We start from the raw sequence: 25,632 nt of genomic DNA, 5'->3' as shown, positions 1-25,632 counted from the left end.
ATAAGGAGCACTATCTAATATGTCACCAAACGGCATTGTTAATATTAACGAACACATTAATAATGAAGTTGTTTAATTATAATACCTTTGGAAGTACCTTATTTTAAATGTTATGCCTAAGTTATTTAAAACCACTTTTTGTTCTAAATTGCCATGTGTAGATAGTGATTGCTTTGCCATATACATATAAAGAGTAATATATCATTTAGCTGGCACTATTAGGGACTAACATTCTATATAAATGAATTTTCCAGAAAATTAAGTCCATCCCTTTAAGTGTCAGCAGCTTTTAAAAAAATTAACCATTTTATGTGAGTTTTTCAAAATGTATTACATACTTCCCTTCCTTTTCAAGTAGAATAGACTGAATATAATCTAAATTTTTCTTGATGAATTCCAATCATTATAATGAATATTAATTATGCCTTGCTATTACAGTAATTACTGTTGGGTCCACTGAGATAAGCAAGGTACCATGTAAGATGTTAAGGATACAAACATAAAATAAAACATAGTATTCAAGCTTACAGTTTAATGGGGTTAATGAAAAATATACAAGTGGCAGTGGGCTTAGTGGATAGAGAATAGCCCATACAGTTAAGAAGAGCTGGGTCCGATATACATTGACTCCAGGTAAGCCACTTGATCTCTAAGACTAAATTACAGAATAGTTGTTCCTCATTGGTGGAGTGTTTGTTTGCTGGGAGATCCTTATACCAATGACACCACAGGTCTAGATAAAAAGGAAGTATACTACTACTACTACTACTACTACTACTACTACTACTACTACTACTACTACTACTACTACTACTACTACTAATGATGAGAAAAGGAAGAATATGATGAACCTAAAAAAAGGTCCAAAAAGAGATCCCTTTCAGTTAGAGAAAATCAGGAAAAGACTTTATGGAAAAGACAGTACCCAAGTTGGCCCTTGAAAAAAAGGGAGGAAGTAGTTTGTACCTTTTTAAAGATCTAGCTAGGCTTTTGGTCTATATATTACCATTATCTACAGGAATTCTCCTAATTGTTAATTATGGAATACAATGTATTAAAGAACTTGGGACTATGATCTGGCTCACAGTTTCCAAACTGAATACAGAAATAATAAGGAGCCTAGAGATTATCTAGTCTCAGTCCCCCTCATCTTACAGACAAGGGAAACTGAGGGATGGAAAGGATAAATGACTTGTCCAAAGGGACACAAGTAATAAGCAGCAGAGCTAGGATTGAACTTAGGTGTTCTAATTCAGTGCTCCTCCTACTATAGAGAGATGTTATCCCTTGGATACCCATAAGGAAGGAGACTCTGGCCTTCTGAACAAGACCAGCGGTGTCAAATATACAGCCCAGTCACCCTATGCAAGCCACAACACCGGAGTGAAGCCTGAACCAGATTAAAATGTAACTGGGAAATATTTAACAAACTAAATAAAAATAAGACATAACTAATGTTAACCTATGGTTTTCTAAGTCAATATGTGACCAATGGGGAACCATTGCTATTTGAGTTTGAAACCACTGGACTAGACCTATTACTCTATTACTATAGGGAACTCTTGGGAGGGGTAAAGGGACTTTACCATTGCAGATAGGCATGTTCTCTGCAACTTACAGTCATGGTGAGTTTCCTAGAAGACTGAGAGGTTAAATTATTTGCTTAGTGTCACAAAGACAGTATGTATGCCATGTGGAACTTGAACTCAGATCTTCCTGTCTTTAAAGTAAGCCCTCTATCTAATGCTGCCTTTGTGTATGAAACTTTAATGAATAAAACAAGATGTTTAGAAAATAGTGGTTTAAAGTTTGATAGTCTAAATGGCTTAGACTAACTGTACCTGAATTCTAGGTCTTAAGGTTAGTCCTGGGCTGGAGGTAGACTTTTCAGGAAATCCTGGGCTAATCCGGTGGCAGTAGAAAAACAGGCATTTGAATGGAAATATGTTAGCTCTGGGAATTAAGCAATATAAACACCAGATTGGATGGGTGTCTCAGAAGAGAATGGTGGGTATGTGGAGTGAACAAATGATTAAAAAGATCATGCTGCAGAATGGAATTTGGGCTCCTGGGCCACAGCCTCAACTTCAGGAAGGATAGGCTCTTATTCAGAGATGCACTAACCTTTCATAAGAATCATTTACATATGTAAGTGTATGTAGTAGAAAGAACATTGAATTGTTAGAGACCCTGGGTTTAAATCAAGGCTCTGCCCCTAACTATCAGTATTAGATTTGGAACAAATCATTCCATGGCTCTGGACTTTAAATTCGTCCTCGATAAGATTAGGGGGGTGTACCAGATTATTTCTAAGACCTCATCCCCATTGAAAACTCTATGATTGAGCTGTTCAGGTCCATGCAATCCATTCTGCAGTATGTGCACACTGCCTCACTCTACAGACACTGGCTCTACAAATTTTCATTGTAATGGATAATAGTAATCTATACTTATTGTTCACTAAATGGATCATTTTTAGCTATTATGGGCAATTTCCTCCAAATAGCAGCCATGAAACTAAATGCATATGCTCTAAACCAATAGGGATCAACCATAACAACCACAAGAATAGCAGGCATCTCTCACACTCTCACACACACACACACACACACACACACACACACACACACACACACATACACAATGACAATGGGAAGGAATCAGTAATCAAATGAAGTCATGGTATGGTGTCCCTCACCATTGGTGTGGCTTCGGCAGCCACAAAGCCCCCCGCTGGCAGTTCAAAGCATTAAGCCTTCCAAATCTATACAGACAGCTTCACAATTGGATGATGGAGAAAATGAGGATCCTGTGGAATGTTCCTAGTTGAGCACCCTTGTCTTTTTGGTTTTTCGCACTTCAGCAAGGAGAGGGAAGGGAATAATCATTTATATAGCACCTACTATGTGCTAGGCACTGTGTTAGAACTTTGTCCAATATTTCAGCCTCATTTGATCCTCACAACAACCCTGTGAGGTTAGCACTATTATTATTCCAATTTTACAGTTGAGGAAACTAAGGCAAACAGAAGTCAAATGACTTGCCCAGGGTCACACAGCTAGTACTAAAGTACCTGAGGCCAGATCTGAACACCAGTCTTCTTGACTTCAGGCCCACTGCTCTCTTCACTGTGCCACCAGCGGCAGACTAACTCACTCCAACTTCATCTTCTTTCTACCTCAATACTCATACACCAGCCTTTTCCTTTTGGTAAGTGCCATGAACATTTTTTATGTGTGTTTATGTTAAGGCATCTTTTGATGAAAAGGTTGAGGGTTCCAAGAATACAAATAATTTTCCACATCAAAATGAAGAAAAATAGGATTTTTACTATGTGGATTTTCACCTTGCAGAAGGTTCTCCCAGAAGGGATTTTGTTCATGAGTCAAGGCATGGGTGTATTCTAACTTTTAAACTTTTTAAATGTGAGCTTTTAACCTCAAGTAACACAAAATAACATTCTTAAATCACTTCTAATTAAGCAGGCAAGTAAATATTAAAGAATAAATTAAATTATTTTACCTTTAGGGCTGCAGCTATTGTTTCCTCTGCTGCTGCTGGGAATGAACTTTGATTGGAAATTACCTACAAAAGAGTTTTAATTGAAGCAAAACTTTGTTGGAGTCATTTATGCCTGCCATTATTGGATGTGACCAGAAAGTAACAACATAAGCTCTCAAGACCATATATTTAAATTATACTCATAATGTTAGAGACATTTCTCATAATATTTCAAAAATCCATTTGTACTTTCTGATATATGCAGGCTATTTTAAAAAACAGCATATGGCATATTAAAGAATGAGAAATATCAAGAATATTAAAGTTTTTTTCTTAAATTCATTACCAGTACAGAGGCATAGCTGATAAAGCTTGGTGACAAAGCACGACATTTATGGCATATACCAAAAAAAAGAGAAAGAAGAGGGAAAGACATAAAATGAAGAGAAAGGAGGAAAAAAGAAAAGAGGGAGAGGAAAGACAGAGAGGAAGGGAAAGAGAAGGGAACGGAGAAAATCAATGCCTTAGTTCCCCAAGGGGAATTTGGAACAGAATCTAATTTTCAAGAAGTCCTTAAAACACAAATGCCAGACATTTCACTTTTTACAAATCAATACAGAACATTATTTTAAAAAAAAATCTTTAGAGTATCAATAGAGACATTTAAATATGCTTGAACAGAATCGTCCATTACTTCTGGTTCTCTAGAATAATAATTAGATGGCATGAAAAAATACAACCTTAGGATTGTTTTTTTTTTTTGGTAGGGGTAATTTGTTAAGGATATGATCATTTTACATGTTTTGCTTAGTATGCAAAATATACCTTTTGTAATATGACTAACTCACAAAAAGGAATTGTCCAAATACTTAAATTAATAAAATGATAAAGAATCTCTTAAATAATCTGAAATATCTACCACACACTACGTCAAAAAACATGAGAATATCATTTAGCTTCTCATTTTTTCAAGCTTCCCAAATATTACATTTTTTCCCTAAAGAACATGATCCACAAGGTTTGGTTAAATAAAGCATGTTCAAATTGTTACCATCAATAGTTTCATAAGGACCTTATATTTTTACTTTCAACCAGAATGTGCATCTTTCCTAGGAGCTAGTAATTCAAAACATCTTGGATAATATGTATGAAGGTTAAAGATCAATCAACAATTTATTCTGTGAGAAGTATTATTAATAGAAAAAATTCAATCATGTCACCCAAGGAAAGTGAAAAGAACATACTACATATTTTTAAACTTGAAATGAATCTACTTAAAGCTAATCACTGGAAAGAAAAGTGAGGAATTTCAGGGACTTAAATGCCATTTTTGACAATGAGAAATTGCTTTATTCAGTGAAAGGTTCCAGTATATACTCATTTCACCATAGATTGATGTCAAATTTGTCTTTCCTAGACCAAAGTCAATTTATACTCTTCATGGGATCATAGATTTATGATCTATTAAAGGGACTGCACCTACATCGTCTTATAGGCCAATTCTCTCATCTTATAATTGAAGAAGCCAAGGCTCAGAGATTAAACGACATTCCCAAGATCACAGAGGTGGTAAACAGCAGAGACAGAAATTGAACACAGTCCTTTGTTTATATAGCCAATACTCATCCCATTTTATCATAACATGAAGCACATTTGATTCACTGTTAATCACTTATATGATAAAAACAACTAAATCAACACCAACACATGAGGATCTAACATCGTTTTTGTTGTTATTGTTAAAATGAAAAAAAATACTAAGCAAACTGTATAGCTAAGAGGCTATGCCTATAATGAAAAGCCAATCTATGAAAGATTATTTTTCCTCATATAAATTTTCTGCTTATTTACAATTATTGTACTTTCTATCATATTAGTATAAAAAATCCTAAGAATTCATATATTCTCGTAGTCTGAGGGAAGGGAAAGTCTGGGGCAAAATCAAAAGAGTTTAATAAAAATGAAAGACAGAATAAACAAAGCTTACCTTCATAACTGACTGGTGTAACTTGTACAATGAATTAACTACTGCTACATTCCTTCTCTGTCCTTCTGTAAGAGGACCAATCACCTGACTTGCTTCTCCTTGTGTAGAAAGCTGTAATAAATGAATACATATAAAAATGGTTAAAACAAGTTGACAAACCACTAACCTCAGAACACATTGGTACCATGAATCAGTGAGCCTTTTAATTATGCAAGAATCTAAAAGAGTTACACCTTTTGAACTGGGAGAAGACCTAGGTACACATTAATAGAGATGGGTCTGGAAATGTAGAAACAGAACTAGATATGGTACAAATGAAGAAATACCTTGTGAATTCTCCACTAGATGGTGTGACACCCCTCTGATATTCCCCTAATAGGAGTCACAGGAGTGACCAACATGTCTAGTATGTGTTGGCTATTATTCCTAAGAAAGTGCATGTCACTAGGCCAACTGTACACTTATGTCTCTAATATCTGTCTAATGTTTGTTCCATGAATTATAAACTCAGAAATAAATTTTTAAAAAAATTTAAATGCTAAGTTTTAGTGAACTATAAACTAAATATTGTAGTGTTGTGTTCAGCTCTGGGCATCAGATTTTTTTAAACTAATTTTTCTCCCAATCAACAAACACAGAATTTTTTTTCCTTTCCTCCCCCTTAACCTATTCTACTGGGGAAAGAGAAAACCAAAACCCTTGTAACAAATATACATCAGATTCTAAAGACATAGATGGATTAGAGCAGTTTTGTCCAACTCAAACAGAAGTGGGATGCATATTGACTTAGAAAACCACAAATTAACATTATCTATGATATAATGTCAGAGGCAGGCAGGTGGTGCAGTGCATAGAGTGCCGGGCCTGAAGTCAGGAAGACCTGAGCTCAAATCTGGCCTCAGAAACTTACTAGCTGTGTGACCCTGGGCAGGGTTAAGTAAGCCTGTTTGACTCAGTTTCCTCATCTGTAAAATGAGCTGGAGAAGGAAAGGCAAACCACTCCTGTATCTTTGCCAAGAAAACCCCAAATGGGTCATGAAGAGTTGACTGAACAACAAGAACAACATGATATATTTTATTTTTATTTAGTTAGTTAAGCATTTCTCAGCGACATTTTAATCTAGGCTAAATGTTATTGGTGGACAAGAGTTTGACACTTCTGGGCTACAGAAAGCTCAAAGGAAGGCAATCACAATGGTAAAGGGCCTCAAATCCATTGAAGAAACTGGGGATGTTTAGCTTAGAGAAGAGAATACTGGAGGTGGGCAAGGAGGGAATCACTAGCTTTTCAATATCTATCCCATGTAAAAGGGATTAGACTAGTTCTTGGCTCTTGTCCTACGGCCACTTGTACCTCACTAAACCCCAACCCTGGATTACTTTCACAAGTCACCTTCTCTCCTTCAGATACACATGCTGCTGAAGAGAGCTGGAAGAAGTCACAAAATTAGGCTGATTTCACCCACTACAAACTTATGTTATCTGATCTTCGCAAACTAATCCTTTTAATTCTCCTTAATTGCCACTTTATCCTCTTCACCACATCCAAACCACTTCTATCTTCAAACTCCTTCAGCCTCTCCTATCCTTTTAGCAGAGAACTTCACCTCATACTTGACTGAGAAAACTGAGGCCATTCTTGAGGAGCTCTCTCTTCTGCCCGTCTCCCAACTTCTTTACATTATCTTCCACTATTTCCTCCTTTCCTCCTGTCTTTGATGGAAAGAGGTTGTGAGAAGGGGAGAAGAGAGAAAGCTCAGCTCCTTTACATGTATACTTGAACCCAACTCACCTTCTTCTCTAGCAAACTGATCCCACTGCTCTCCTTTTTTTCCCCTTCATCTTCAATATTTACACATAGTAAATCCTTAATAAAGACTTCATTTATTCATTCGTATCTCCCAATCTACTGGTTTCTTCCCTGCTGGGTACAAACACACCAAAGCCTGCCAACATCCTTACTAGACCCTAACACTTCCTCAAGCTATTATCCAACATCTCATCTATATTTCTCAACCAAACTATCTGAAAAAGTGGTCTATACTCATTGTCTCTACTTCTCCTCTCACTCAATTCCTAACTCTTGACAACATGGCTGTCTACCTAATCACCCAACTGAAATTGCTCTTTCCAAAGTTACTATTGATCTCTGAAATGCCAAATTTCATGCCCCTTTCTCAGTCTTAATTCTTACTGACCTCTCTGTGGCATCTAACATTGTTGAACAACCTTTCCCCCAAGATAATTTCTCATTTCTGGGTTTTCACAACACTGCTTTCTCCCAGTTCTCCTTTTACTTGTCCAACTGCTCCTTTTCATTACCTTTTGCTAAATCAATCAACAAGCATTTATTAAATTGTTACTATGTGCCAGGCACTGTGCTAACCACTGGGTCATCATCCGCATCATGTCTTGAGCCCTTTTTTTCCTTCTCTCTCTGTGTCTCTCATTAGCTCCCATGGTTTTAAGTACCATCTTAATGCAAATGACTCTTGGCTCTCTATATCCAGTCCAAGTGTATCTCCCAGCACTAAGCTACATCACTGTCTCCTGGCTATGTTCCATAGGGATCTCAAACTCAATATGCCTAAAATAGAACTCATTGTTTATTCCCTCAAAGCCTCTTTCAAACTCCTCTAATACCATTAAGGCCTCCACCATCTTTCTCCATCATCCCAGTTCAAATGTCTCATTATGTATTCCTCATTCTGTCTCACTCCCATATTTAATCATTTTGTTGTTTCTATTTCTTTGATATTTCTTATACCCGTCTCTTTCTTTCTACACAGTAACCTCCCCCCATCCTAGTTCAGATCCTTTCTAGATCATATCAATAGTCTGGTAATTGGTCTCTGCCTCAAATTTCTCCCCATTCCAAACTATCTTTCCCTAAGGACTCTGATGCACATGGAATAGGGTAATGAGTAATAAGACTAGAAAGATAGGTTAAGGCCAGATTTTGAAGGGCTATCAACACTGAACAAAGGAGTTTTATTTGATCATAGTGGTAACAGAGACAAAATGGAGCTTACTTATACTGGCTGTGTCCAGGGCCTAGAATATACTCCCTCCTCACCTTTACCTTTTGGAATCTGAGTCTTCCTTCAAAACACAGCTCAGGCACCATGTTATGGGTGAGGCCTTTTCTGGTCTCCTCAATTTCTGGGTCCCTTCCTCACTACTAATGTTACCTTGTATCTGCTTTTAATATGTCTATATCTAAATGCTGATTCTGCCCTTATAATGCCTTGAGGGTAAGGACTATCTCATTTTGATTTGGTAACCTTAGTGTTTGGGGGGGGTGGGGGGGTGGTATGTGTGACTAGCTTATAGTAGGTACTTAATAAGTGCATTTTGATCAACTGTTCTGTTTGGCTTTAGAAGGTAGAACTTGAAGCAAAGAATAGAATTTTTTGTAGAAAGGCAAATTTAGGCTTAATGTCAGAAAACTACTTAACAATTAGGGGTACCCAAAAGTACAATGGGAATCCTTCAGAGCCAGTGGGTTCCCCTTTACTAGAGCTCTTTGATCAGAGTTGGCTGACTACTTGGGTATGTTTTAGTGAGGATTTTTTTTTTCAGGTATGAATTAGACTAGATGGTCAGTGAGGTTCCCTTCAACTGCAAAATTCTGTGATTCTGTGAAATATATTTATTAGCTCTCATTTATACCCCCAAAAGGTAGACTTATATTTCTCAAATGAAAACTCTGAGAAGGTTAGCTGCTTGTCCAAGGTCATGCCATGTATGGGTGAGCAAGTGTGTAGGCATTAAAAACTTGTAACTTCTGACCCCTAGTCTATTTCTAAATACATGAGTTTTAGGGAAGAAGATTAGACACTTGACTGAGTTAAATCTAAAACTGACAGACAGACCAAGGACAAAACAAAAAACCCAACACTAAAGCCCTGAAAACATTTTAAAATTGATCATATTTTGATTTAACATGTTAATATTTATTATCTAAAAGGTAAATGAAACCTGATTAAGAAAAATAAATAAGAAACAATTAAAATTTTGTTCCATAGGTACCTATTTGCATTAGAAATGGATTAACTGCAACTGACGGAGCAAGTTTTTTAAAAAGGATATAATAATTTCTCTTTGTTTATAGTGAGAAAAAGTTGTACCCTTCCTTGATTCTCTTTGTAATAATTTACCCTCTTGCCTTTGACAGCTACCTAATATATTTACTTCTGTGTTTGTGTGTAATTTTGTTCCCTTATTATACTGTAAGGTCGACGAAGGCATGGATGTATCGTTTAACAATAATTTTTATAACGATAGGGATATATGAACAAATATAATTTTAAGAAATTTTAAAAACATTTTTTTAAATGGCAAGTGTTGTTGTTATTCATTTATTTCAGTCATGTTTGACTCTCCAAGACTCCATTTGGGATTTTCTTGGCAAAGATTTCCTTCTCCAGCTCATTTTACAGATGAGGAAATGGAGGTAAACAGGGTTAAGTGCCCAGGATCACACAGCTAGTAAATGTCTGAGGTCACATTTGAACTCAAGATGATGAATCTTCCTGACTTCAGAGGTGGCACTCCATCCATTCACTGCACCACCTAGCTGCCATCAAGTGCTGTTAGTTCCAAATAGATATTCCATTAGCATCTCAAAATCAACATATCCAAAATGGAACTGATTATCTTCCTCTCTAAACCCATTCCCCTCCAAACTTTCCTTATCTTTTGCCTTACAGACTAGTACAGCATCTTGCACATAGAGGGCTTTAATAAATTTTTATTGAATTGAATCCAGAACTTGACATAAATTCCCATCCCTCTCCCTATTTCACCTTACACACTCCCTGTCTCTACTCTCCCCACCCCATCATCCTCTCTTCATCCCAGAGCCTAGCATTTAAGATTAAATGCACAAGATAAGAGTGAATGTTTTTTCCTCTGACATACAGATTAATCTTACTTTACGCCTACCTACATCCTAAACTCCATTCACATCCACATTTAACTTTCCTCACAAGTTCAAGTGAAAAAAGAGACAAAGGTGAGAGTCTGGGTTGAGGTGAGCCATGGAAGTGAAACTTCTAGCCCATTCTACTAGAAAGGAACTTAGGCTAATTTCTAGGCCCTCTGGAAGAAAAGAAAGGAGGTAATTGTGGAGCCAACCCAAAACTAAGATTACCATAAATTACAAGAAATCTTAGAGAGGTTATAATATACTTTACAGATCTGGAAACTGAGGCCCAGACAGTGAGACTGCTCAAGATCACAAAGTAAATGGCAGAGCTATGGAAAGTCTCTAGGGTTTATAGGTAGTAGATGGTATTACTTCTAGAGTTGCTTAACCTAAAGTATTCTATTTTTCTGCTTAATTCTTAGCCTACCCCAGAGGTCACTCTGCTGCTACCTCCAGAATCCCCCTATTATTCAATTCAACCCCCTCAAAAGCCCTTTATCTGCTGAAGTTCTTTAACCTAACCTATGGAGTCATCAGCAACAGCTTGAATGTGGGGAGACTCCCGCTATAGGACTGGAGAAGAATATATTTTTGGCACTCCACATTGGAACTATGGACACCCATTCCCATGAATAAACATGCTTAAGACTGTTTTGTGTAGTATCATACTTCAGGTATGTTATTTTTATAGGCTGTCCTTCAAAATCCACAATCATTTTTATGGCACTCTTTATACAGGAAAGTATTCTGAAATCTAAACAACCAACTTATTTGGGACACAGTGTATTTAGAAGTTGGGGTTGCTTTTAGATTGCTGGCATTAAGTAGAGAGAGGCAGAAACTAATTGGCTAGTATAAATCTAACCACATATGTTTTAGTGCTCATGGAGCATGGTGTATCTGAATTTAGAGAAAAAGAATATATCACCTCTTAATATTTTCTTTATCTCTGAACTGTTGATAACAGGGGCACAATTAATTAGTAATTAGAGAATCAAAGAACTATTAAAAAAACTCAAGAGGTAATTTAGTCTGTCCTCTTGGTTTTAGGCAGGTCCATACCTTAAAATAAGTGGGATGATTTATTTTAAAAGTTCCATAGAAGGGGTTTCCACAACTTCCCATAATTAGTAAGTATTTTAACAACTTTTACCCATATTTTTTAATCCATAAGAGTGTCAGTGAAAATTTAAGAACTTAAATAATCCTTTCAAAATGGTAGAAATGAATGTATAATTTATTTTTCAATTCACAAAATGTGTCCAATGTCATGTCCTCTAGGCATATAATAATTTCACTAAAAACCTGCAGAATATAGCTGTTAATAATTAATGAACTACATCTTTGCCAACACAATTAGCTACAAGTCTGAATGAAATGACAAATGTGAAAGCTGAAGAAATCACTAGACAAAAACTTTAAACCTTTTGTTTTAATATGTGTATGCACTTTTAAAAAAATTAAATTAAAGCAAATAAATTTCATTATTTTTCTAAAGGAAAAGGTCAGGTATGCATGAAGATTTCTTATCCCTAACATTAAGATTTTGTAGCTGGCTGTCTAGAGGCATGGTAAATAGGGAAGAACAGGAATAAAATTACTGATGAACTTATATACGTGTGTTCTACAAACAAAACAAAACAAAACACCCTTTTCTGTTAAAAACTCTCAACTCCAAGCTGGTCTCTTCCTTTATTTCATGAGAATGCCCCCCAGTGCTCATGCTGCTTTCCCAGGCTAGGGAGTCCCATCCCTTTCTCCAGTCTTATTTTGTCTCTACTTATCCAAATCTTACTTGTCCTTCAAGGCTCACCTCAAGTCAATTCTCCAAAAAACCTTCCCTGATGATTCCAACCCATACTGATCTCTTCCCTCTATTAAAGTCAACAATAAGCATTTATTTTATTTTATTTTTTGCTTTTTGGTAAGGCAGTTGGGGTTAAGTGACTTGCCCAGGGTCACACATCTAGTAAGTATCAAGTGTCTGAGGCCAGATTTGAACTCAGGTCCTCCTGACTCAAAGGCTGGAGCTCTATCCACTGCACCACCTAGCTGCCCCAGCAATAAGCATTTATCAAGAACCTGCTATGAGCCAGGTTAAGTAATAAAGAAACAAAAGAAAGGCAAAAGTGAAGGAATGAATAGACCCCCAAATCAAGGAGTCTAATGTGGGAGAAAACATGCAACTATATACAAACAAGCTACATACAAGATAAATTGGAGATAATCAACACAGTTAGAGATAAACACTAACATTAAAGGCAACTGGGAAAGTTTTCTTGTAGTCAGTGAATAAATATTAAGTGTCTACTATGGACAATGAACTCTGTTAAATGAGAGGGATACAAAGAAAGGAAAAACACAGTTCTTATTGAAGGAGTTCACAGTCTAATGGAAGAAGTAATATAATTAACTGTACAAATAAGCTATATACAAGATAAATAGGATAGTCAGGAGAGAGAAAGCACTAAAATTAAGAGGGATCTGGAAAGGCTTCCCGGAGGAGGCAGAATTTGAGGTGGTATTTGAAGAAAGTCAAACAAGCCAGGAGGTAGAGAGGAGAAGGCAGAGCATCCCAGGCACAGGAGGCAGCAAGTGAAAACACCAAGAGGAGCATCTTGTTGAAGTAACAGGAAGGAGGCCAGTGTCACTGGATTGAAGAATACATGGGGGAATGTAAGGAGTAAGAAGACTGGAAAGATGTATGTGAGAGGGAAGGTTATGAAGGGCTTTGAACATCAGAGGATTTTATATTTGATTCTGGAGGTGACAGGGAGCCACTGAAGTTTATTAGGAAGGCGGCTGACATGGTGAGACTTGCAGTTCAGAAAGATCACTTTGACAGCTGAGTGAACGATGGACTAGAGTGGGGAGAGACTTGTGGCAGGCAGACTGACCAGGAGGATATTGCAATAGTCCAGGCATCAGGTAATGAGGGCCTGAAGACAGATGCATATGTCAGGGGTATATGTAAGAAGTGTTAAAAAAAATAAAATCAAGGCCACCACTTCCTTCCTTTCCCCTGAATTTCCTGGCGGCCAGACAAAATGTTAAAGGAGAAAGAATACTGGATTTGGAAGACCTCATTTGAAATTTCAGCTCTCCCCCTTGTTTCCTTGGTGACCCGGGGAAGTCACTCTTCTCTAAGCCAATTTCTGTAAAATGAGAGGGCTAGACGAGATAATGTCTAAGATCTCTTCCAATTATGATCCCAACGGGCTTTGTGGGAAAAATTCAGTCTTCCTGCTCCTCCCTACACCCACCTTTCCTTGCTCTATCAAATCAGCCCTCCATATACGTAAGAGTTGGAAAAGGATAATGACTACCAAAGACATATTTTTTTTTTCTCCCCTTGTATCTCTTCCTGTCGAAGTCTCTCCCTCTCCTTTCAGTTCCTATCTTAGGTGACATTTCCTCTATGAAGCTTTCTGTAATCTCACTAACTGAAAGTGATTTCTCCCTGCTCAAACTTTCACATGGCTTTGCCAGAATTTCTCCTTTGCACTTATTGTACTCTTGTGAAGATCATAATTATTTATGTACAGCACCCTATTAGATTATTAACTTCCTGAAAGCAGGAGTTGTGCCAAATCTAACCGCAGTGTCTAGCACAGTACCCTGCATGGAGTGAACACTTAATATGCATTTCTTGAATTGGATTTGTTAGTTCTCTCTTTCAAAATGACCTCCTTCCACCAGGTCTTGTTCTTGCTAGCCTTAGCACTCACCCTCTCTCTCTTTTCCTCCCTCTCTCTGATGATTTTGTTTGCAAAGATAGTTAAGATTGCATTATATCTCAAACTTCCTAAAATCTCTTTCCTTAATCTTCAACTACAGCTGTAGGTACCAAGGGTCTAAGGTAGGTACCTCTCAACTGCAATTCTCCTAATTCAGTTATTTCATGGGAGAACTCATTCAGTGTCTTTCCCCCAAAAGGTCTTATATACCCTATTCCCTAGGATCAAGATGAGAAAGATTCTTTTTCTAGAGCTCCTAGATGCTAAAAATTTACTCAACTTGTTTTCCCTAATTGTTCTGCCTGAAACAAATTCTTCTACCCATATGCTCTTAACTGGCTCTGTCTTTAATGATGAAACTGCCCTCAAACTATCTCTGAGTCCTTTGTGGCCTTAACATTGGCAGTACCCTTGTTAAGATTTATAAGGTAAAGGCCAATCAGTCATTCCTCACAGACTGACTGCATGCCCTCCTTCTGAATTTATATCCCTGGTGACCTACTCCTGACTCCCATCCTATTGGCTGAGATGAGATGAAAAACTGTAAAAGTCTGTGGACATTAGACACCTTTCTCCCAGCTACTGATTCTAATTTTTCTATATTTGGATGCTGAATTACATGACACTTGGGCTCTAAATCCATGGCTTAGATTCCGTAGATAATATGATTTTTAAAATAATTATAATCAGAAACAATATCCTGTCTAAACCAGGTTGTAAATTGGCAAAACTTTTAGTAAAGAACCCCCTTCTGTATAATTTAGGCATTCAAGAAAAAGAGTAGGGGTTGAATTAGAAGATGGTTACCAAGGAAACATTTTCTCAATTGGAAAGAAATCACAAGTTTTTCTTTATGCTTGGGAAGGTTACCTTTCTCCTTTATTTTTCTGTTTCTGATTTGAAAAGAAAAAAAAATGTATCACTCATGAGAAGAGGGAAAGGCTGCTTTTGGCCTTTATTGAGATTAACAAGAGTAACTTTGGCTAAGGTAATAGTACTGGCAGAAGCATAATCGAACCACTAAAAGAAGAAATTCATAAATTACAATCTACCTGCAAAGTCTTAAAATAAACTCATCATCTTACCAACCAAACTTGCTCCTTCTGACTTTCTTTTTTTTTTTTTGATGGTACTATCAATCTATTTTTATATGATTTCTTTTTTTTTTTTGAAATTCTAAACATAAAATACATTGCCCTCTCTATCATCCTCACTCTCTCATTTATTTTCATCCTCTCCTTGCTTCCCTGTTGCCTACAAACTTGTCTACGGTTTCCCATATGAAAACAACAACAACAAAAAACCAAAACCAAAAACCTCTCACTTGATCCATTCATCTCTACCAGTTATTGTCCCATATTTCTCCTGACTGTTGTGGCTAAAGTACTTGAGAAGTCCATCTACAGCAACTGCCTTCACTTTCTTTTCTCTCATTCTCTTCTTAACCCTCTCTAGTCTGGCATCATATCTCATCGTTCAACCAAAACTGCTAAATTACTAATGATTTTTAAGAGCATCCATCCTCTATTTCTGTCCTTGGAAAAGGCTCCATGTCTGGTATCACAGGATGTGGGACCTTGAGAGACAGAAAATGAGGAAGGCTTCATGCAGAGATTCCTGGAGTTGGAAAGTCAGGTTTCAGAACCTAATGGGCAGAAAGCAGAGACAGAGCAGGCTGCAATATTATGTGGAACCAAGAAACACAGAAGCTGTCTGGAGGTACCAGACCCTGTTCTAAAAATGAGAAATATACTCTTTGAAAATAACTTTTTTTCACCTTCACAATCTGATTTGAAAAGACCAATAAGAAACAAAAAGGGACATGGTTAAAAATGCATACACTAAACCCATTAAGATCTTTAATCAATATTCTGAAAGAATTTCTATGTATAAATGCAAAAGAATAAAATTCCTTTATAACCCTAACTATAGTACCAATTGTACCCTCTTTAAACAAAATATTTTTAGACAGTCAGCAAGAATTTATTAAGCACCTCCTATGTGTCAGGCATTGTGCTAAGTGCTAAGGATACTAAAGAAAGGCAAAAACCAGTTTTTTAATTTAAAGAAATACTAATGTCATGTCTCTGTTCACTGAGAAGAACATGTAGATGCAACGTATAAAAGGAAAAAACTTGAAATTGGTATAATTTAAATATATACATGTAATCATAGTTGAGATGATGAATATTTTTGCACAGTTAATATTCATTTAAAATGAACTGTACAGGTTTTTCCAATGAACAGTCAACATTTGCTACCCCACTTATAATAAAGGGCTATACAAAGAAGAAACCAAGACTGCCAAGACACTAAAAATGCAGGACAAGAGATTTAAAATTCCCACCCAGAAACTCTTTCAAGTTATTTTTAATGAACTGAAAAGCAGATTTAGATGAAAAGATTCTATAAAAAGCAAGAAAATAACTTAGGAATTTGTAATGAATTAAGTTATATTTTAGATACAACAGAAGCAGCTCCAGAGTCTATTTGTGTCTTTCTACCTATGTGGCCTTCCCAGCAGCACATTAAGGAGAGGCCTGTCAGACAGAATAAGTCCTGTCTAGGTAAATTTGTTCATATATCCACCAGGCTCTTTTTGTCCAACATTTATGAAATTTGTGAGAAGAAAGAAAATCCTTTATTAGAACTTCATTGGTGAAATCAAAAAGAACAACAGTGGAAGTATTTCTTTGCCTCCTTTGCATACAAAGAGCAACAGCATTCTGACACTCAGACAAGAACAGTTTCACCTTGAACTTTGTAAAGAAGTTATAATTAGTCAAGTTATAATTATAGTTTTCAGTCTTTCTATTTTGATGGTGTTAAAAAGGGTCTGAATTATAATACCCAAGTTATATTTCAATATGAATTCAAGAATTTATGTAGTACTAATCTCTCACTCCAATTGCATGGTGCTGAGGGAGAAAACAAAAATTTTATAAGATCAGATTCTATGTTTAAGGCATAGTGGATATATTTCCTCAAATGATTTTTTCCTACCCAGAAGAATATTCTTTGAATTGGGAAGGAAAAAAGGTCTCATTTCCATCTTCTAGGCCAATCTGAAGCCTGCAGAGGAATAACCCAGAAAGGAATCCCAGAGCAAAGAGAAGCCTACAGTTGAGTCTCTCTGAACCAGCAGAGCTTTCCAGTTGGCTGAAATTTATGGAGTCCAGCAGCAACAGTTTACTGAAACTCCAAATGGGGCAAGCCCATAGGCTTGCTGCTCAGACTTAAATCCAGGACAGGAACTTGCAGAGCTCAAATGAAGAAAGCAGCACTCTTGACTTTGTCCAGAACCAAATAGCTGCCTGTGCTTACACTGAAAGCTCGCAGGTTTCCAAACTGAGCTATCCTTGGCATCCTGGAATAATATAATACTCAAAACCCAAGAAGGCAGCAACAGAAAGAATCCGGACAGTCCCTCCAGAAATGAGCCTAGCCCTTACATAATGTCTGAAATCAAGAAGTAGGCTGAAAAAATAAGCAGGGTCACACAGCTAGTAAGTGTCAAATGTCTGAGGCCAGATTTGAACTTAAGTCCTCCTGACTCCAAGGAAGTAGCTCTGTGCCACCTAGCTGCCCCTCCCATCCTTTACTTTCAAAGAAGACCAATGACATCACAGGGTGATGTCTTGACTTGCACATGAATTGGATTTGTGAGGCAGAGTTGCACAAAGTTGTCAGCCTTACCCTCTCTTCCAGAGTCATTTAAGTACAGTGGCAATACAAAAATCAAGTCAACTGGTGATGGCCCAGGATGCAGTGGAAGACCTTGGTGTTTTCAATGCCTAATCAAGCTCTAAGCACTCCACAGCACCTGCTTCAGCTGCCTTCATTGCTATTGGAACAAACTGTTCTCATTTGACCATTCCACCACAGGAAGTCTTCTCATGCTTGAGGCAGACATCCCCCTAACTCACCTATGGGTTTGAAGCCTGTCAATTAGCCTCAATCTGGTTTAGCCCATCTGCTGAGACAGTTTTATTGGGGTGTGACTGCTGCACACACTATAGCTTCTTGGAGCCACAGGTAAGAGTTATTATAATGACATGGATACTCAAGACACAAACCCAGAACAGGAGAAAGACTCCAAAACATTTGCAAGCAAAGTTTCAAAGAAAAACACAGATTGAGCAAAAATTCAATTAGAATTTCTAGAAGAGGTAAAACAAAGAGTTTAAAAAAGAGAGAAAAAAGTTTCTATAAATGAAATGAGCTAGAGGAAAAAAATGGAAAAGAAATGAGAGCTATGGAAGAAAGAACTGGAAAGAGAATTAACAACTTGGCATAGAGGTACAAAAGTCTGACAAAGCCAAGAAATCCCTGGAAAATCTGAATGAATCAAACAGAACTTAGTGACTCCACAAGGCAACAAAAAATATCAAAATACAGTAAAGTCAAAAGACTGGGAAAAAATATTAAACGTCTTATAGCAAAAAACAATTAATTGACTTGGAAAACCACTAAACCACCTGAAAACAATACCACCCCCACCCCCACCCCCAACAACGAAAAGGCACCTAGACATCATATTTTGATAAATCATAACAGAAACCTGCCCAGATCTCTTAAAATGAGAGGGCAAAGTGGAAACAGAGTGAATCCATCAGTTACCTCCTGAAAGAAACCCCAAAATGAAAACAACCAGGAACATCAGAGCCCAAATCTAGAGCTTCCAGGTCAAAGGAAACATACTGCAAGCAATCCAAATGAAGGAATTCAAGTACCAAGGAGCCAAGATTGGAAAATGATCACTACAGGTTGTCAAGAGTAATCTGGATAAAAATATGAGAGGAAAACAAGCAGGCTTTTTAACAACATTTTTCTATAGCAGACACCTTCTTCTGAGTCACATAGTTAACTAAAAGCTGTTATACAAGATTGATTATTTAAAAAAACTGACCTGATAAAACAAAGTGCAAACATTAAGGGTGCCCTCCAACAAGATATCTTCCCATACATCTATAAAACTATTAAAAAATTTCTTGTTAAATGCAGCAGCAGAGGCAATTCAGTTAAAAATCCTAATTATTCAACAAGACTAATTGTACTGCACAAAAAATTTCCAGATGTTTATTCCTTCTGAGGTTTTTTCTGGCATTTTATTTTCTCTTATCTCAGTTATCACTTCCTGATACCAGATAACTAAGCTTGTTAGAAGGTTGTCTAGATTAAGATTAAATGGGCTGTGAGAAAGGGCCCAAGAGGACTTCCTCTGATTAAAGTGAGCAAGCTATTATAATCTGAGGACACTATATTATCAATTTTTGCCAGAATGAGACTGCTTTTTCAGAAATGCAGTTCCTGAAAACGAATGTTGCAGCCAGCACAGCCCGTCCTGAGAAGCAAGGCATTTGGGGCTTCAACTGCATGGGACTAATGCTATGTAGTTACTGACTTAAGGTGGGAGTCTCATCTCTCTTCCCTCCTCAGTGACCTACATGATATAGGAAGTATCACACCTCCAAACTGTGGGGGCTGAGGGGGTGGGAAATGTTTGTATGTTAGTTCTTAGTATATCCTTGAAGCAAATATTCCTGTGGAAAATTTGATGCTACGTAGTTAAATGGATCTGAGGTGCTAGACATATGACCCTAAAAAATGGGAGTGGGTGGGGGTGGGAGAAATAAACAGTGGAAGCTTGAGCCAATGGCAGGAGAACCTCTTAAGGGTTCTTGAGACTGGCAGGGTGAAGATGTGAAGGCAAGAGAAACCCATGTCACACTGTTTTTATGTAGCTGTTTGTTTCCTTTTACCCATCCACCCATCCCTCCATTAGAAAGTGAATTCCTTGAGGGCAGGGACCACATATTTGCCTTTCTTTACATCTCTGGCACTCATTTATATAGGGTTTTTCACTGAGCAAATATTTATCTATAACTTAAGTTAGATGAACTTGGATAGGGTACAGTATGGAGTTATTCAAAGGTAAGATCCCATCATGACATCAGGCCAGAACTTCACCCAAAGCCACTATCAAAAAGATGACAGATGAGAAATAATTCATTTGGGACTTCTAGCATATGAACAAAAAACTTGGAAAATGCCTTGCATATATAAAGGATATGAGCAAAACTATCACACTAAAACTAAAAATAGTTTTGTAAATCAAAGTTGCATTGTTCAGTCATCCCGTAACTTTGTCACATAGTTCTTTGATTCAGATTATACTAATTTCATTAACCTCCTCTTCATATTCTTTCGATGTCTGTTTTCTGTCAATCAATAGTACCACCTGGTACAGTGTTTGGCAACCACATAGGGGAATTTCAAGCCTTTACACACACTAATAAGTGAGGTCTTTAATCAAGACCATTAAATGTCTCTGTTTCATGGGTATTTACCTTATTTTTTTTTCTCCAAAGAAGTCTATGCTTTTGAACAGATGGAACTCCTACCTACCCATGGCTAATCACTTTTTCTCTAAGTACTGGTCTTGTTAACTTAATTAAATATAAAATCGTGAGCCAGCAGGTTCTTAACTCCTTGAGCAGAGAAGAATTTTTCTTTCTCATAAATAGTAACCTGAATTTTTCATATTTTGCTATGCCAAATATTATGGCTAGTGATATTAGTCAACATTAGAATCTTGGCAAAAACATAAATTTGCTAATTTGAACTAATCTGAGTTAAAACCAGTAAGAATTAGTGAAAGGTCTGAATAACAATTTCTTTTTAAAGAAATTAAGTTTTACTGTTTTCAAGTAGGCTGCTAGGACTAGGCCTGGAGTTAAGATGATCTGAGTTCAAATCCAGCATTATATATTTACTAGCCCATGACCATAGGCAAATTTTTTGCCTCAGTTTTCTCTGTTGCAAAATGGGGATCATAATAGCACCTATCTCACAAGGTTGTTTTGAGGACCAAGTGAAAATAGTGCTTAACATTATACCTGGCACATAGTATGCACTTAATAAATGCTTCCCCTTCCCTTCAAGTAGACAGAATAACTAGCACTATTAGAATGTATGCTCCTTGTGGGTAGTGATTGTTTTTGCCTTTCTTTGTATCCCCAGTGCTTAGTATAGTGATTGACATATCGTAAGCATTTAAAAAAATACCTATTGCTTGATTGACTATACCAATAGTCAATACTAAGTAAATACTATGTTTACAATACTATGTTTATAACAGTCATACTAAGTAAAGGTCCTGTTTCAATGAATAATTATTTTAATGAATACTGTATTGATGATCACTGATTGTGTTCCAGATTTTCAAATGAATTTTCTTCCTTTTGCACATCCCTATCATTTGTTTACTTCCACAAAATCTCTCTCATTCATTTTACTTGCTACTCATATAACCACTACATTTATTTAGAGCCTAATCAATGTCTCTGCCTCAAGTCACTCCATTCTTCAAATCAATCTCCCAAAAAGATGATAAAGTGACTTTTCTTAAGGGTAAATTTGACCAAATCACTTTCCTGTTTCATAAATTCCGGGAGCACCCTGTTGTCTCTAGGATAAAATATTAGCTCTTTAGGGATTTAAAGATCTTCATAATTTGGCTCTAATTTCCCAATCTTATTATATACAACCCCTGGCATTCCATGTTCCATCATCTAGCTAAATTGGCCTGCTTGCTCTTCCTTCTGTGTAATTTTCTATATTTCTAGTCTCCATGCCTTTTCCGTCCCTGTCCCCCATACTTGAAATGAATGCTCCCCCTCAGCTCACCTCTCATCATCTCTTTTTTCTTTTAAGACTTAGCTCAAGCAACACTTTTTCTACATGAAGTCTTTACTGATCTCTTGGGGTTGCTAGTGTCCTCTATTCCTAAACTGCCTTTAAAAATACATTTACATATCTGTATGTGTATGTGTGTATGTTATATACACACATGCATATATACATATACACACATACACAAACACATATATTATCTCCTCTGGTAGAATGCAAATTCTGAGAGTAAAGACTATATATTTTTTTGTCTTTGTATTAGTTCCTGGCACTTAATAAGTGCTTTAAAAACCCATGGTGATTGAGTGACCAAAGGTCACATGGCTAATAACTGGCAAAACTGCATTCGGAACCCAAACCCTGTGATTCCAATAACGCTGCGGGTCTTTCTCAGTCCCTTCAGCTGGCAATGCCTTCCCTATGAGATTAATTTCCATCTAGTCTGTCTATATCTTGTCTTCACTTATTTATGTGTGTTATCTCTGCTATTAGAATGTGAGCTCCTTGGTACTGAGTGTTTTTGCCTTTCTTTGTATCTCAAGCACTTATCACAATGCATGATACACAGTAAGCACTTAATAAATGCCTGCTTACTACCTAAGGTCTGTGACAGAATTTAAGGCCATGTTAGCTTACTGACTGTTCAAAGTACAAGAGACACACTGTAGTTCTTTTTACTTGCCAGTCTTATGCTTTTCAGAAAGATGAAGCTGAAAGGACTGGAAATAAAGTCAGGAAACTTAGCTCTGAAAACATGTATTGATACTTAATATGTGACCAGGGGTAATTCACTTTATCCCTCTGACCCTATTCCTCATCTGTTTAATGAAACCAAATTTCCTCAGCAATAATACTTATAATAGCTACCTTACAGAGTGGAAGTGAGGTAGATATTAGGGAAAGTACTTTGTAAATTTTCTATTCAGTCAATGAACATTTATTAAGACGTTACTATGTTACAGGCACTGTGAGAGTGTTACGGAGACAGGGAAAACAGAGTCACACACTGACACACAACATGAAAATAATTCTGGATATACAAGTTATATACAGAATAGATGAAAGGTAATCTCAAAGGAAGGGTACAACCAGTGAGGGGAAGGGGAGAGAAAAGATAGGAAACAGAGAAAGGCTTTTTACAGAAGGTAGGATTTGATCTGGATCTTAAAGCCAGGGGATCCATGACACCAAGTTGAGAAAAGGAGTTGGTCACTAAGAACATTTATGAAGTGCCTAGGAAAAAAGATATTCCTTGCCCTTAAAGAGATTACAATCAAATAGGGGAGGGGGGAGAAAAACACACTAAAGGAAGCTGAAAAGGGGTTTGTGGGGGGAAGGGGCTGGGGAAAAAAGTACTGTATCAGGGCATGGTAGAATCCAGTGTAAGGAGTGCAACTGGTGAAAAGTGAAGAGTTAGCTGGCCTGGGAGCCTTCTCTAAATGGAAGCTTTGGGAGTTCTTTGTTCTGCTTTCCAGCCCTCCATTTAAAAGAGTAGAGGGTAATCAGGGTACTGATGTGGTGGGAATACCAAAGCTGAAGCAATCTCAAAGGACGGTGAGTTTCCTGGTGATGAGCTTTCCTGGGGACATGATCGAGGTGGGATAACATTCCAGATATGGAAGACATCCAGTGAAGATAGGTGGTAAGTAAAGGGCTTATCCTGGGCAAGGAACAGTAAGAAGACCATTGTCATTGAATCATAGAGTACATGGATGGGGGGAATGGAAAGATAGCAAGGGAGTAGGTTGTTAAGGGCATTAAATGCCAAATTGAGTTTTTAACATTTGATAACAGGGAACTACTGGAGAATGCTGAGTAGCAGAGTAACATGGTCAGAGCTGTACTTTAAGAAAATCACTTTGGCAGATGAGGGATGGATGGGTGGATTAGACTGAAGAGAATCTTGAAGTAAAGAGACCAATCAAAAAACTATTGCAGTTGTCTGGCCAAGAAGTGTTAAGAACCTGCATGAGAGAGGTGGCTGTGTGATTGGAAAGAAAGAGACATAGAAGATGATGACATGAAGACAGAAATAATAAGGCTTGGCAACAGATTGGCTATGTGGGGTGCATGGGAGTGAGGAATCAAAAATGATACTGAGGTGGTGAGACTAAGTTACTAAGAAGATGGTGGTGTCTTCAATATTAATAACAAAGTCTGGAAGATGGAAAGGTTTTTGGGGAAAGATAGATATTCTCTAGCATTGTTCAGTAGTATGTAAATAGAAGTGCAGGCAAAGGATGGTGGGAGCATCCCAGGCTGAAGTCTGGCAGGACAAAATTGGTGATAGTATGAGAAAGCATGAGACTTAAGAGAAGAAGATAGTGTAAAGATGGACTGGTTTACCCAGGGTTCAAAATGGGCAATGGCCTGGGAAGAACTGAGCACAGAGGCACTGGAGGTCACAAGGAGGGCAAAGAGTAGGATTAGGAGTTGTGAGGCAGAGAGAAAGGAAGAGTAACAAAAGGCTATAATCAGGTAAAAGAATGTTAAAGTTTGTGGACATGGAACTTGTGGGCAATGGCAAGATCAAGTGTATGACCATCTCTGTGTATTACCATCTTTGTTGAGGCTGAGGTAGAGTGGTCATGGGCTGAGGAACTGAGTATTCGAAGGCATATTAATATGTATATTGAAGTCTCCTAGCATGAGGGCATAAGTTGGGATGGACAGAAATACATAAATCAGGCAATGAATTCACAGGGGAAGGAAGACGAGTATCCTAGAGGTCAGTAGATAATGGATACCAGGATTTGGATGGGGTGATAAATGTAGTATGAACCTCAAAGGAGGAGAGGCTTCTGAGTGACAGTGGAAGGAGAGTATCTAGGCGTGCCAGTGAGGAGCAAGGAGTATTCAATGACCCCCACCACAAAACTGAGGCAGTATGAATGAAAGTATAACCTGTCTTAGGAAAGGGTAGCCAAGGATTCAATGTCATTAAGAGGGAGAGAGGTCTCAGTGAGAGCCAGAATATAGAAGGAGTAATAAAGGTTTAAGATAAAAGCAGGTTCTTCTCATAGTAGCAAAAACCTGGAAACTAAGAGGTTGCCCATATACTGGGTAAAGGCTAAACAAATTATAACATTAATATAATATTATTGTGCCATAAAAAATGACAAAATGGACAGTTGCAGCAAAGACAGAGACCTTTATGAACTAATATAGAGAAGTGAACAGAAGGCAGGAAAAGCATTTACATGTCAACAGCATTATAAAGAAAAACAACTTTGAAAGACTAGAGAATTCTGATCAATGCAATGACAAACCACGATTCCAGAGAAGCAAAGCTGAATCATGCTATCCACTATAGTGTGATGGACTTAAAATGCAGAATGAGGCACATCTTTGTAAATGGCCAAAGACAGAATTTATTTTGCTTGACTATGCATATCTGTTAAGAGGCTTTTCTTTAAAGGAAGTAAATACTTGTTAAGAAGAAAAAATAATCGAATTAAATTTAAAAAATAAGATGAAAGCAATTTTTCTAATTATGAAGCAGGCATCCAAGAATGCCCAATGGAAAGGATGGGTAGATCGAAATTCCTCTATCCCACCTTAGTTACACACAAAGATGGTAATAGTCTTGCATTCTAAAATCCTCTTATCTGACCATAATCTATTTGTTTTCTACCTCTCCTGCCTTCCTTGGCCAAATCCAACTCCATCCAATCCACTGTGACTTCCAATCCCTTCATTCCTAATTCTTTCTCAGGCCATCTCTCCTACATGAGACACTCTCCTCCTTTCCCCATCTTTACCTTGATGAACCATTTCAACAA

The 25,632-nt window shown here is 37.3% G+C and overlaps 1 protein-coding gene across 1 annotated transcript in view; it reads right to left on the bottom strand.

Annotated features, from left to right (window-relative positions):
• COG5 (component of oligomeric golgi complex 5) overlaps positions 1–25,632 on the bottom strand; it is a 353,574-nt gene that overhangs the window by 32,945 nt on the left and 294,997 nt on the right. Inside the window, exons 15-16 of the mRNA XM_020984583.2 lie at positions 5,489–5,599; positions 3,523–3,585 (exon numbers count right to left, since the gene is read on the bottom strand). Of these exons, the coding sequence (XP_020840242.1) occupies positions 3,523–3,585; positions 5,489–5,599 (174 nt within the window). The remainder of the gene's footprint in view (positions 1–3,522; positions 3,586–5,488; positions 5,600–25,632) is intronic.

The sequence above is a fragment of the Phascolarctos cinereus genome, unplaced genomic scaffold (genome assembly GCF_003287225.1).
Source record: "Phascolarctos cinereus isolate Bilbo 61053 unplaced genomic scaffold, phaCin_HiC Scaffold_1;HRSCAF=81, whole genome shotgun sequence".
NCBI classification, from domain to species: Eukaryota; Metazoa; Chordata; class Mammalia; order Diprotodontia; family Phascolarctidae; genus Phascolarctos; species Phascolarctos cinereus.
Note: the sequence above shows the minus strand (reverse complement) of the source record. Positions and strands in the feature narration are given on the sequence as shown.